General features: G+C 42.2%; 1 protein-coding gene across 3 annotated transcripts in view; it reads left to right on the top strand.

Moving 5' to 3' along the window:
- The window catches only part of ERCC6 (ERCC excision repair 6, chromatin remodeling factor), a 79579-nt gene extending 67394 nt beyond the window's left edge, over positions 1-12185 (top strand). For all 3 annotated transcript variants that reach the window (XM_066350263.1, XM_066350262.1, XM_066350264.1), the window contains 6 exons: positions 439-533; positions 1868-2013; positions 2099-2797; positions 4267-4471; positions 5666-5744; positions 6822-12185. In XM_066350263.1, coding sequence (XP_066206360.1) covers positions 439-533; positions 1868-2013; positions 2099-2797; positions 4267-4471; positions 5666-5744; positions 6822-7241 — 1644 coding nt within the window. In that variant the 3' untranslated portion in view covers positions 7242-12185. The remainder of the gene's footprint in view (positions 1-438; positions 534-1867; positions 2014-2098; positions 2798-4266; positions 4472-5665; positions 5745-6821) is intronic.
- The last annotated feature ends 2245 nt before the right edge of the window (positions 12186-14430 follow it).

The raw sequence follows: 14430 nt of genomic DNA, 5'->3' as shown, positions 1-14430 counted from the left end.
GTTGAGTCAGAAGTTATACGCACATGTTTATGCTGGGATCAGCATGTGGCTCAAGGCCAACTGTAGTTTAGTGCTAGCACTTGGCTGTGTCTCTAGTGTTCGTGTTAGCTTCTCCCTCACATCAGTACAAGGAAGACACCCTCCAGCCACTGAAGGAAGCCTTCCGGCAGTTTGTTCACAGCATCCATCACCAGGGTTGAGCTGAAATATTAGATGTGAGGATGTGATATTAGACACACTCATTATTTTTCAGGTAGAGATACCCGTCTTCCTTTGTCACTTGCCTGTTGATCTTCTTAATAGGCCTTAGGTATATTTAGTCTCATTAGGCAAAATTCTTAACTTTGTGAGTAGAAGGAAGCAGCCAGTGATCTTTCTTTCTTTTAGTCAGTGCTTGTCCCTGGGGCCTTGCTGAGACATGTCTCTTCTCTGTTGCAGGCCCGTGAGCGTGCCTGGCGGATCGGCCAGAAGAGGCAGGTGACAGTGTACCGCCTCCTGACTGCGGGCACCATTGAGGAGAAGATTTACCACCGGTCAGTACGGACGTCTGCCTTGACTGGCATCTGCTCTCTGGCTGCAACCTGTGCAGGGTGTACCAGGACCCCGGCAAGCTTTCAAGCAGAAATTTTTTTTTTTAATAAAAGCATTGTTTTAACAAGTCTTTCCATCTTGGAGCAATAGTTGCTATAACTTGAGGAATAATGTGGTTTATTTAAAAGTTTTGTTTTGTTTTTATATATTTTTTATTAAAATAAACCCAAATGAGTTATTGTGAGTTTCTAAAAAAATGTCTTTGAACATGTCCATTTTTCTACTTATTAAACTTCAAGGACTGCTTATGTTTAAATTTTATATTGTTATTTAAGAGAAATGTCCCTACTTACTACTATAGTGTGCCATCTTTTTTCCCAAAAAAAGGTATTTTTTTAATCATTTCTTTTCTTCTTTTTATAGAAGTGGCAGAACTAAAATGCTCACATACTGGTATTGACACATAGCATGTAGGTGTGATTAGTGTGGGGGTTCTGGTGGCCTTGGTTCAGGTACCCACCGAGAAAAGTTGACCAGGACACCTGTTTCACCCTCCACCTTTCTCTCTCTAGTGGGTAGGGGATTAAGCAAGGGTAACTGTTACAGTAGAGAGGAAATGTTGCCAGTTTCTCCCCCACCCCTCCTGCAGACTTTGTTGAGCCACATCCCAGCTCATAAAGGGAGGCCCCTGCTCCCCCTGTGCGTTGGGCCACTCATGGGTGGTTTGTGTTATTCCGGGCCTAAATGTGAGAGTTGAGTCTTGAGAGAGAGAGAGCTTTCTGTTAGAAGTGCATGCCTGAGCCTCAGAATAAGGGACGAGGAGGGGCTGCTCTGTGGAGATGTCTGGGCAGGAGTGACAGTAGTGTGGTGCTCTAGCGTCAAGTGTGGGCTGGTGGGTGGAAGCTGCTGAGAGAGCTCTTAAGTGAGACCTTGTAAGGCTCATCTGAGAGCTTACGGAGCCCCATCACAGGAGGGTCTTGCGTAGGGTAGGGCAGGAGAACCTCAGTCCAGAAGTCAGGAGGCTGACTCTTTTCAGCTTAGGGAGGCTGAGAGTCACCTAAATGTGTAGGAAAAGGTATTGCTTAAAATATGATGAATCTTGGAAGTTGCAAACACCCATTGGGTATGAATAATAATAAGCTCTTATTTCTTAAATTCTGTGAAACATGGGAGGCTGCCTGATGTGTTATGTACTTGCTGGATTGTAATTTTTTAAACTAAAAAGTTTTGGGGATTTTTAAGATATCCATACAATCATATCTCATATTGTTTTGTAATCAGAACTTTGAGGTAGAGCTAAATATTGTCATATACCAGTTTAATGTTTCTCTTTTAGACAAATCTTCAAGCAGTTTCTGACAAACAGAGTGCTCAAAGACCCAAAGCAGCAGCGCTTTTTCAAGTCCAACGATCTTTATGAGCTGTTCACGCTGACCAGTCCCGACGCGGCCCAGGGCACTGAGACCAGTGCCATTTTCGCAGGTATTACACAAAGTCACTTCACTTAAACGAGTGAATTATGTGAGAATTATGAAATGTAATATTAGTGTGTTTTTTCCTTTTACAGGAACTGGTTCAGATGTTCAGACAACCAAACGCCATTTAACAAGAAAACCTGGACTAGCGTATGGGACAGACCAGCATGTTCCAATATGCAAAAAGTTTCCTGATTCTAGTGCATCTGCTAATGACGGCACGTCATGTGAAGAGAAGTCTGCAGCTAGAGAGGCTGATGTAAACGCAGTGACATCTAGTGAAGACGCTCCTCTGAGAGAAGCTCCTCAAACAGCTGGGGAAGTGACTGGCAGTGATGGGGTTAGAGAGGAGACAGGCGTGGTGTCTAGACTGCAGGACTCATTTGTGTTGAGTGGGAATGGGGAGTGTTCACATTCTCTAAGAACCAGTAAAATGTACCAGACATCTGCTGAGGAGAGCATCGATGAAAAGCAAGGTCTTTCTGATAAAAGACAGAACTGCCAGGTTGAAACAGAACCACGTTGGGAGTGTGAACAAATGGAAAATATCTTTTTTAAGTGTAAGTCAAAAACAAAACATAGTGTGGCAGAAGAGACCCAGGAGAAACTTCTGAGGCTGGAAGAAAAGTCCAGGAAGTCTAGGTGTCGAAGAGACGCCAAGTTCGAAGGCATTCGAGTCCCACACCTGGTGAAGAAGAGGCAGTACCAGAGGCATAGCAGTGAGCGTGGGAGTGCGCCCCAGGAGCAGAGCAGTGATGATTACGTTTTAGAGAAGCTCTTTCGAAAATCAGGTAACCCGTTTTGTTGCATTTGCCGCAGCTGCTGGGAATAGACCGTGAGAAGGCCGTTTCCAGCAGGAGCAGCGCTCACTAAAAGTGCAGTGGCCTCTCCACTGGAAATGTTTTTTCTTCTAAAATTGAGATTTGAATTTTAACATTTTTGAAAATCATATTCACCTTTTTTTATGAAGCCCAAGAAGAATTTGACACTTGGGAGAACAGTGGTATTTATAGCCTCATGGGACGGTGCAGTGCTTCCAGTGGCTTTGTTCTCACTGAGCATTAAGAGGAGATGTCTCTGTATGCGGTGTTTATCTGATTTTCCCACAGATGTCAGTGATTCCATGGGGCAGAGAGGGTGGGGTGTGGCGAGAGGCAGGCGCTCTGGAAGCAAGAAGCTGACAGCTAACCGCAGGGAAGAAGAGTCAGGGAGCAGAGTCCGCGATTGCTCAGAGCCCTGGAGGGTTGGCTGCTCTGCGCAGCACAGCCATCCCTGGGGGTGTCATCGTGCTCAGGCCTTGGCAGTCACTGTGTTCAGTGTGATGTGAACTTGGACTGTGAAGATTGCTGTTAGAGTTCTCTGTTCAAGAAGGCAGGTTCACATGTGGCATTCTAGAGGGAAACTGCCTGGGCCTGGTGCTCTCTTATAACTTGTTAACACTTTTCTGCAGAGACTGGTCTGCTTTCCTAGGAAGTTTGCTGTTTTGTCTCGCTTTCAAGTTCATCTGCATAGAGACATAGAAAAGACTCTTGTGATATTTCTTAAATTGCTTGTGTTTCAAGATAATTCCCACCTTGTCACTTCTAATTTTGTATATTCCCCCCACCCCATTTTTTTTCTTACATTAAGGTAGTGGTTTGTCTATATTTTTTTTTTCAGTAAACCAAGATTTTGATTTTTTTAATTAGATCCATGATTATTCTCTACCTCATTAATTTTTGCTTTTATTTTCATTTCTTTCTTGTGTTTTTGTTTTTGTTGTGATTTGGTGTATTTCTTGACTTAATTTTTATAAAATCATTTGACTTAGAAAATTTTTTTTATTCTATTATTATTGATGTGTAAGTATTTAAGGCTATGAATTTTCCACTGATAACACCCTTGAATTATTCTGATATGTAGTGTTTTCATGGTCATTACATTTAGAAATTCTACAATTCTGATTTATATTGCTCCTTTTAATAAAGAATTTATTAATAGAAGATTTACAAATTGTCTCGGTATGTGGGAAGAGAATATGTTGAAGTTGTGATCAAACATTATGCTCCCTGTAATGCAGGGTTAGTCGTAGTCTCCACCTCACAGGGCAGGGAAGGTTCAGACAGACAGCCACGGCCGTGTGCAGCTCCTGGTCTTGGGAAACAGCAACTGAAAACGTTCATTGTTTTTCTCCACCAGAACATGCTAGACTGTACAGAGGAAGAGCTAGGACTGTTCACAACCTGAAATAACACGCTGCTGTATCCTTTGTGCTTGTTAGTTGGCGTGCACAGTGTCATGAAACACGATGCCATCGTGGATGGAGCCAGCCCCGACTATGTGCTTGTGGAGGCGGAGGCCACCCGCGTGGCACAGGATGCCCTGAAAGCGCTGCGGCTCTCTCGCCGGTGGTGTCTAGGAGCAGGGTCTGGGGTTCCCGCCTGGACTGGATGCAGGGGCACTTCCAGTACTCCAGCAGGAATGAAGTAAGAGCTTAATGCCGCCATGCTGTGAGCAGGTCCATCTGTCCAGGCTCTGGATATAGTCAGGGCGGGGTGGACCCTGCCCTGTTTATTTGTAGGAGTGGAGATCCCACAGGGAGGGACGGGGTCAGCCACTTTTGTGACTTGGGAAGCACATTGATAGTCTTACCTTCTTCTCGCTCTCCTCTCCTGCTTTCCAAAGCGAGTTTTTCTGGGGATGAGAAATAATCTCTGTTTAAGGGATGATGTTGATAAAAATATACTGCTCACAAAAATTAGGGGATCCAAACCTGACCAGGCGGTGGCACAGTGGATAGAGCCTCGGACTGGGATGCGGAGGACCCAGGTTCAACCCCGAGGTCGTCAGCTTGAGCATGGGCTCATCTGGTTTGAGTCAAAGCTCACCAGCTTGGACCTGAGGTTGCTGGCTCGAGCAAGGGGTCACTCATTCTGCTATAGCCCCATGGTCAAGGCACATATGAGAAAGCAATCAGTGAACAACTTAAGGTGTTGCAACGAAAAACTAATGATTGATGCTTCTCATCTCTCTCCATTCCTGTCTGTCTGTCCCTGTCTATCCCTCTCTCTGACTCTCTCTCTGTCTCTGTAAAAAACAAAAACAAAAAAATTAGGGGATCCGGGAATGTGCAGATACTCCAGTACTTTCAGCCTTTCCTATAGTGCATTTTCACCAATGAAATAAAAGTTGTTTTTGCATCTCATTTGCATAATCAAACAACTTTCTTTGACTTGTCTTTTGCTTTCCTGATGTTCTTGTTTAATAAAAAAAATCAAATGCATCTTTTTTATCACTTCATATTCATTTTGAAATATCCCCTAATTTTTGTGAGCAGTATAGTACGAGATGCTGAGTCATGATTAAACCTTATTAAGATGATTAGCCAGTTGTCAGTAGTCAGCAGTTGCTGTGCTGTTCAGTGTACTCTCCTGGAAGGATTTTCCTAAGTAGGATTGAACGTGGTCTCAATTACATGTTAATAGGGATGTTGATTGGTTCTTACTTGAGATGCAGCAGTGACTTCCCAGGAGAATAAAGTAGAGGAATCAGAATCATGACTATGAAAGGAGAGTCCTACAGAAGAAAATTTTCCCAAGAAGAGTTTACTTGTTGAAAAGGCATTTTCATAAGCCACAAAGGCAGGCATTTTATCTACTAAGATTCTTTTCCTTATTTAGGAGTAGATTTGGTCAGAAAAGGAATTCAAGCTTCTCTATACAGCGTCCTTCTTCAGCATCTGCAAAGGAAAAGTGCCAGGTAATGTGACAGCCTGTTTGCATTTCGTGTGTGAAAATACTTGATTGAATTGCCAGGAGAATTTAACCCAATTCCTTTGTGAAAAAAACGCTAGCATGACACCTTATATTCAATATTTGTGCTGTGTGCTCTGACTTATGAAGCACTTTCACCTGAATCCAAAAGTGACAGCTGACTTCCTAAATAGAAAGGCTTGAACCCTGAATCTGTGGCACAATCTATTTTTTCCTTAGAAAGTTGGTATAAGTTTGGCGTGGGGGAGAGAGTTAATGTTCTGCCCATATGCCGGCCCCACCCAGAGGCTCAGTCCCCGTTCCACGGATCCTTACTTACCCTTTGGAGTAAAGCTCTAGAAAGCTGCCTTGAACTGTCTGCAGTTTCCTGGCTGCTCGAGCACCATGTGGGTCTCATCCCGTCTTGTAGCTCCCTTATGCCCTGAGTGCTTAGCTGAGAGTAATGACCAGGCTGTTCAGCACTCTCTGGTCTTTTCTGGTGAAGGGATATGTTACTGTAACATTTGGAAGCTCCCAGGTTCAGACTTTTACTTTGGATTAACATGAGCACAGTTAAGAATAGAGAACTTTTGTTGTTTTAAGGAAACAAAGTATATATAAGTAGCAAAGAACAAGAGGCATGAAGTAGTAAAGAATAACTTGCTGTAAAAGCAAAGAAAAAGAAGTGAGGCTGTGATATTGTTGTTTATCCTTCGTTGTCAGATCAGGGTAAACTTGGCAGGAAGCGTAAGGAGGATCCCACGGGTCTTGTGCCTCCCTAAAGGCGGTCTCCTAAAGCCCATCCTCAGGCTCTGCTCTTCCCTTCGTTCTTGTCACTCAGGATGGTGATGATGTGAATAGTGTAGTTTGCGGGGGTGCTTGTTTTTTAGGAAATACACTAGTGGGTGGATTCAGATGTTTGACCTCATCTCCCTCTGTGGTTGATGGTGTTTCACTCTCTCAACTAACTTGACCACCCTTGCCTGGGCACAGGTGTTATTTATGGCCCTCAGAGGCTCTGGGGAGATTGGTGGAACCATAAGTTAGAAATTCAGTGTATTAATGCAGTAGTCTCTTTCTTCAGGGTGGCATCATGAGAAAGGATGGAAAAGACCATGTTGCTGAGCATTTCAGTGGAAAAGGAGAAGATGGAGAGCCCTCCGCCGGGGTCCCCACGTCATCCTCACTGCTGGCGAAAATGAGAGCTAGAAACCACCTGATTTTGCCCGAGCGCCTCGGAAGTGACAGCTTGCACCTGCCAGAGGCCGCCGCCCCACCCCCTGCCACGGAGCATGATGACCTTCTGGTAGACGTGAGAAACTTCATTGCCTTCCAGGCCCGTGTGGACGGGCAGGCCAGCACTCAGGAGATCCTGCAGGAGTTCGAGTCCAGGCTGTCTGTCTCACAGTCTTGTGTCTTCCGAGAACTACTGAGAAACCTCTGCACTTTTCATAGAACTTCCGGTGGTGAAGGAATTTGGAAACTAAAGCCAGAATACTGCTAATTAACATTAATTTCTAAACTTATAATTGACTTTTTAAATGGAAATTTCCAACTATTACGATTAGTAATCATGTTTATCAACAGAGGTTGTCTGCATTTGATGTTTACTTTGAATGGTAGCTACCTCGTAATTAAAACTTTAAGGAAGAAGAAATTCTTTGAAACTTAAAAGTTTTAAGAATACTTGGATTAATTTTTTGTTAGTAGTATGAATCAGACTGTAAAATCAGAGCCTAACAGTCCTTGGAAATGTTTGTTATTTACCCCCCAAAAGATGCTCTCAGGGGCACGTCACTGCTTATTTATAAGTCTGTAAATGAGAAATCTCAAATTTTTTTTATTGGTGCTAAAAACCTATATTCAGTCAGACCTATTCAATAAATTAATTTATCAGTATCTGGTAACAGCATTATTTTTGCTGCTTAGATTCTTTAAATGTTTAAATTTAGTATTTGCCACTCCCCAAAAGATCAGATCTGTTATCTTTTGATTCATTTTAATTGCCTTTAAACAATCTTTGTTTTAAGGTGTGTTAAATTGTCAGGTGTTTTTGTTAGTCAAGCATAAAATAGCTTGGTAATAAGACGTGTTTGTAGGAGGTTGTAGTACACTCAGTTTTATGCTGGCTTGACTTTAAGCATCGTCCCTACAATGACTGTTGGTTTTAGAAAAATGAAATGTTATCTTAAAAAACAAAAAAACAGGTAGAGTGAAAAGTACAGATAACACAACCAACACGCACACAAACATCACTCCAGACCACAGCCAGGTGGGCCGCTGCTACCAGGTAGTGACCATTCCCGCCCTGTCTCTGCTTTCGTGATGAGAGGTGATGAACGTTTTTATATTATTCATTGTCTGTTTTGCTAATGGTGCTAATTGCTTTCTCTGCAGCAGCTTGGTTCTGGTGTGTCACTATAATGCTGGTCTCCAAGGCCAGGCAGGTTCACATTGGATTCAGGCAGACAGTAGAGAAACTGCAGAGCCAGAAAGCATTAGGGCCATTCCGTTTGATAAAGTCTCTCCACAGCGGACAAGTACACAGGCAGGGGAAACCGTCTCTCAAGGCAAACAGACAGCAAAATGGCTCCTCACAGTGGTGGGCAGGCCATCCGACATCTGCAATCCCCAGTCTCTCCTCTCTTACGTAAGCCACGCACACGTGCCTCTGCCACGTGCTCACAACGCTAATCAAGCAAGGGGCTTGCAGCTGGTAACCCCGTGAGCAAGCCTCACACAGCTGCCCCACAGTCACCTTCTGTCCTGTTGTTCCCATCTCTTTCTCCTTCATGTTCACAATGACTGTCCTGTTGAAGGGGCTTGATTTTCAGTTGCGCCTGTGTCTAGATGTTGTTTATGTGTTTGTAGTTCTATGACGGTGTCGTTTTGACCCTCATTTTGTTTCCTTAGCTTTGTTTTTCTTTATTTCCTCTCATTGTTATGTTATGATCTCAGCTCTGAAGTCTTGTTTTCTCAATTCGTTGCATTCCTTAATTTTTTTCTAGAGCTGTTAAAAGTGCATCTTCCGTGTTTCTTGGGTCTGTTTCTCAGGCTCGCTTTGTCCTCTGATCTTTCCATAGTGCGCTTGCCTTCCTCCCATTCTACTTTGTTACTTCATACTCCTGCTGGAGGTGAGCAGCTGTGTCCATGACTTCTGTGTGTCCCTCCCTGCCCTTCAGGCAGAGGGCTTTGGGAGTGGGGGTCGAGGGAGCCTCTGCAGGCGGCATGCAGCTTGAGTTGGAAGACTTTGGTTTTACTTTCCTATTCTGAGATTTTGTTTAAAAAGCTGGTGCCAAGAACCCCTCCTCTTTGAGGGGAGATGTTATAGAAATTTGATTACTATGAGGATTTTCTGCTGGGTTTTTTGAGGGGGAGGGGGAATTCTGACTTGTTCACTTTTTTCCTGCCTTTCCAGTGAAGGCATTAGAGAAGAAAGATTCTGTCATTTTCCTTATTTGCCATCATTACCTAGGAGCCATAGAAAAGACTTTTCAACAGCTCCATAAATCCTAAACTTGAGTACTTGGCTCAGAAGGGAGTCAGACTCATCACTATTTGTTTTCTGAGAAGTCCTTTTTTTATTTTTATTTTTGTAATCATTAGTGTGGGGCAGCTGGTTTACCAGCTGTAAGCTCTTTGCTTGATTAGTGCGTGAGCACGTGGCAGAGGCCCATGTGCATAGCTTACATAAAGATATGGGTGCTTGCGCTCAAGAGAGATGAGAGATGGGGGACTGTTGATGGCGGGTGGCCTGCCCGCCACTGTGAGGGGCCGTTTTGCTGTTTGTTTGCCTGAGAGGCGGTTTCCCCTGCTTGTGTGCTTGTCCGCTGTTGTGAGACTTTATTAAATGGAATGGCCTAACACTTTCTGGCTCCACAGTTCTTTTCCATCTATCCGAATCCAGTGTGAACCTGCTTGCCCTCAGCCACCGGCACTAACAGTTAGCCTATAAGAGAATTATAGGCTTGTTCTGAGACTCCTGTTTGCAGTTAATGTGTGAAGTGTTTGGGCATCATATCTGAAATCTAAACTACACTGTGTTGGAGAAGTTGCAGCCTTCATAACATGTAGAAAATGCTTTCAGAAGTGATGATGCAGTGAGAGCAAGGCGGTCCTCACTGCAGCTCTTGTCTCAACCACTGGTGTGTGGGGACCGTGGGTAGGTCACTGCCTGGTGGATGTCTCAGTGTCCCTGACCTGTAAGTCTGGTCATGTTTCCTGGAGTGAGAGGCTTGTGGGATGTGCTCTTAAATGTAATGGTTCTAATGAGAGAGTAACTTGACTCGTGTAGATAAAATCTAATTTTGGGAACTTTAAAAGCTTTGTACATTGTAGATAGATTATATGCTTTTAACATATTAGATCAGTATCAAGGTACAAATGAAAGATTGTAAAATGTGAAATTTTAAAAATTCCTTAGTCTGTAAATATACTGTTTTAAAATTTTCAGGCAATTGCTCTGCCTCCCCCAACTCTTGTCCCTGTTCCAAAGATGAGCACTATGTGTGGTGTGTGCACTTTCTCACACTGTTCACAGACGCATGGTGGGGACTACTGCGGTAACGTCCATTTCCTCCTTCTCTTACTGGTAAAGTACCCGCATTTTGTCTTGACGTGTGTCTGCTCAGGTAAGGACTGTCCTGGCCTCTTGTGAAGGTGATTGTGGCCACATGACCAGGCGGTGGACATGAGCAGAACTTAAGGAATGGGTGTGCACTCCTCTTGTCACTCTGTTCTTGCTGACCGAGGTGCCAGTGGGACAGTGAACCTCGGGTGATCGACAGGAGTCACGTGTTGAGGGTGAGGAGACAGGACTGCTGGTCTCAGCTGTATCCTTCCACCTGCTGCTTAGGAGCGAAATAAACGCCTGTTTAAACGACTGTCCTTCGGAGTCTTTATTATAGCAGCTAGTTTTGTTTTATATTGTGATTTCCATAAATGGGATTATACCATCCTTATTCTTTTACAGTTAACTTTTCATTTAATATTGTATGCAAGACATCATTTCATCCCTTTAATTACAGTTCTACTTTCATAGAATTGCTGGGTTAAAATTTGTTTATATTTTTAATTTTAATGACTGTAATAAAACTGTTCTTCAATTCACAGGACCCATATCTACACCCTTGCTAATAGTAGAAAATGGTGTCTCCAGAGGTGTTTTTTTTGTTTTTGTTTTTGTTTGTTAAGTCTTGTGGTTGAAAATAATCTTGCTTTAACTTGAATTTCTCTGATTACTTTTGGTCATTTATAGATAGATACTCAATTTTTTTTATATATACGCAATTTTATGTTGCCTGTTCATGTCATATTTGTCTAGTTTTACTATTGGTTATTTATCTTCTGGGGTTCCTCCTCATCCTCCCCCCCCCCTCCCCCAGCAAAAATGAAAAGGCAATTGTCCCAACTATTATTGAATATTCTTCACTTGTTTGAAAGGTCAAGTTTATTATATGGTAAGTGACCTTTTTCTGGACTGTGGATCTGGCTGTTTATTCCACCAGCCACACTCCTCACTTGTTCGACTTTGGGTGCATTTCTGTTCTAGGGGTCTTAGAATCAATGTATGAAGTTCTTCTAAAATTGGATTGCTCTTTTTATTGGAATTGCATTAGTTTATGCATTAATTTGAGGATAACAAACTTTTTTATAATTAATATATATTTTTTTCCCATTAGTATCATGATAGACCTCTTTATTAAAATATTTTATATTCATGGATAAAATTTTAATAACTTTATTCATGAAAGCCTTACACATTTTGTATTAAATTTATTTCTAGGTATATTATAGTATTTTTGTTTTGGCTGAGAAGTTTTTTAGTTTAACAGAAACGTGAGGAATTGGAACATCTATATATGCACTTTGTTCATGATGTCTTTTATTATACAGAAAATTTTAATTTATAGTAAAATTCAGTCTTTCCATGTTTTGTTTACTTATCTAAGAACCCTTTTAATAACTTAAGGTCACAATTACATTCTTATAATTTCTCTTGTAAACTCTATATGGATAGTTATTTTTGCTATACCCTTAAAAGAATAGTTCATCCTTTCTAATTCATAAAGCCACCTCTACATTATATTTAATTTCCATGTAATTACAGAAATGTTTCTGGGCTCTGTGTTCTGTTTAATTGGTCCACTTATCTAACTTTGCCAATAACCTGCTATTTTAATCTTGTAGCTTTATAATCGGCTCTCATATATGATAGAATGATTCCTGCCATCTTCTAAAAATGCCTTAATTCTTGGATGTTTGTTCCATATAGACTTTGGGACTGCCTTGTATTTGGATTTTGTTGTTTTTGAAATTATAATAACTGTACAGATTGCTTGGGGAAAATTGTTTTGTAATAGTTGAGGAGCCACTGAGCCACTACATCCGCAGGTGTTATAAGGTACCAAAAACTACAGAATTAATATTAATATTTTAAGAGGCTTGGAGAACATTTTATTAATTTGGGTAAGGTGTGCAGAGAAATTGTGAGAGTAGTCTCTGTACTGTGTGATTGGCATAACCAGGATGGCCCTTGGCATCGTATTGTAAATGCAAAGGGGAGGAAAACATGGATCCCCAGACATTCCACCACACCTGTGGGGAAAGGAGTGAATGGCTAGCCAGGTGCAGGGAGAGAAAAGCCAAAATAAACCTTTTCTTATAACTATGAGCCATTTGCGGGCCTTTGTCCCCACGGAAACTACCTCTCCTATGTAAATGCGTGTAGTTAACACGTGTGACTTTGGACAGAGAGATGGCAGATAAACACTAGATAATATGGGAATGCCTTTTAATATGTAAAAAGATATCTTTCTGCCATTTTGTTGACTTGTAAATTTTGTTTTCTCCAAAAGGATGTATGGCTTGCAAATGGAACATGGTCCTATCATGTTAAAGGACATATGACTATAACAAATAGTGGTAAAAGGCTCCTAATTACAATTTTTGCTTCTGTACTTCCCACTTACAAAACTATAAAAACCAAGTAGAACAAAGGGCCGCGCGCACGCCGCGCCCTCAGACCACTTTTGGAGGAGCTGCCGCTTGGCCAAGCTAGACAATAAAACTTTGGTGTGTAATTGACGGACTTTGTTCGTGTCTTCAATGTTTCGGGTCCCTCCGGATTAGGCTTAACAATAGTGAGTTTCTCACCTATAAATAAGGATATAACTCCATTTATAATGCATACTTATTAAGACAAATCTCATGTCTTTCACTGATTTTTTTTATAAGGTTGTACACATCTTACACTTAATTCCTAATCATCCTATAGTTTTGGTTGCTGCAATAAGTGACATTTTAAAAATTGTCTTCTAGTTTTACTGTTGACTTTGACATATTGGTATTTACCCATCTTTATGAACTCTTTTATTAATTCTAATAGTCTAAAAATTGTCCTGTATGTGACAATTATGTCAGCTGCAAATAATGACAATTGTATTTCTTCTAGTCCAATACTTATATATTTCCAATATGATAATGAATGTGAATGACAATGATTAGCATCCTTGTCTTGTGCCTGAGATTGACAATAAGCATCTAATGTTTTACTATTTGACACACAGTTGCTGTTGTTTTTTAGAAGATTGTCTTAATCAGGTTAAGGAAGTGCTCTTTCTGGTCCAGAATCTAGTAATGAATGTATTAAATAATTTGTCCACATCTGTTCATTTAATTGTGTAAATTTTCTCTTTAAAATATCTCTTAGGGCCCTGGCCGGTTGGCTCAGCGGTAGAGCGACGGCCTGGCGTGTGGGGGACCCGGGTTCGATTCCCGGCCAGGGCACATAGGGGAAGCGCCCATTTGCTTCTCCACCCCCACCCCCTCCTTCCTCTCTGTCTCTCTCTTCCCCTCCTGCAGCCGGGGCTCCATTGGAGCAAGGATGGCCCGGGCACTGAGGATGGCTCCTTGGCCTCTGCCCCGGGCGCTGGAGTGGCTCTGGTCGCGGCAGAGTGATGCCCCGGAGGGGCGGAGCATCGCCCCCTGGTGGGCAGAGTGTCGCCCCTGGTGGGCGTGCCGGGTGGATCCCGGTCGGGCGCATGCGGGTGTCTGTCTGACTGTCAGAAAAAAAAAAAAAGAAAAAAAAAATCTCTCTTAGTATCATAAAGTACACACTTAAATTTTCCAACATTAAAGCATCTTTTAGAATGCCACTTTGAGAATGGCATTGTGAGGGACCCAAATTGAATTACTATCCAGAAAGCAGCTATACTTGGACAAAATTCCAGAAGACAAACACCACTGCCATCCCCCCCCCCCAAATAATGTTTTCAGAAACAGTCCTAGGGGAACACTGCAAACAAACACTTGATCAAGAAATCTACAGTAAGAGCCCGTCATTTTGAGCCACAATTTATTTCTCCTGTCACTCTGCATCTCAGTGTAATGACAGAAGCTGTGTTTCCTCCCTCAGTTCCCAATCAAGGGGTACGGTATCTTAATGGAAGGAGCATCCTGCCCACATATCTCACCCTCTTCAGCTTCAAGGTTCAGGGGCCAAATTCATGGAGTTAAAAAGTATAACAAGTTAAAAATCCACTAGACAGGCTCAGCAGTAGATTTAAAATGGCAGGGTATTCAGCCAACTTGTAGGTAGGTTAACAAAGATGTTATGCAAAGGGCACAGTGGAAAATAATTTTTAAAAATACAAAACCTCAAGAGAAATATCCTGTACCACTTAGTGCCCCAA

The sequence above is a fragment of the Saccopteryx leptura genome, chromosome 9 (assembly GCF_036850995.1).
Source record: "Saccopteryx leptura isolate mSacLep1 chromosome 9, mSacLep1_pri_phased_curated, whole genome shotgun sequence".
Taxonomy (NCBI): Eukaryota; Metazoa; Chordata; class Mammalia; order Chiroptera; family Emballonuridae; genus Saccopteryx; species Saccopteryx leptura.
The sequence above is the reverse complement of the archived record's forward strand: the minus strand, read 5'-3'. Positions and strand labels throughout refer to the sequence as shown.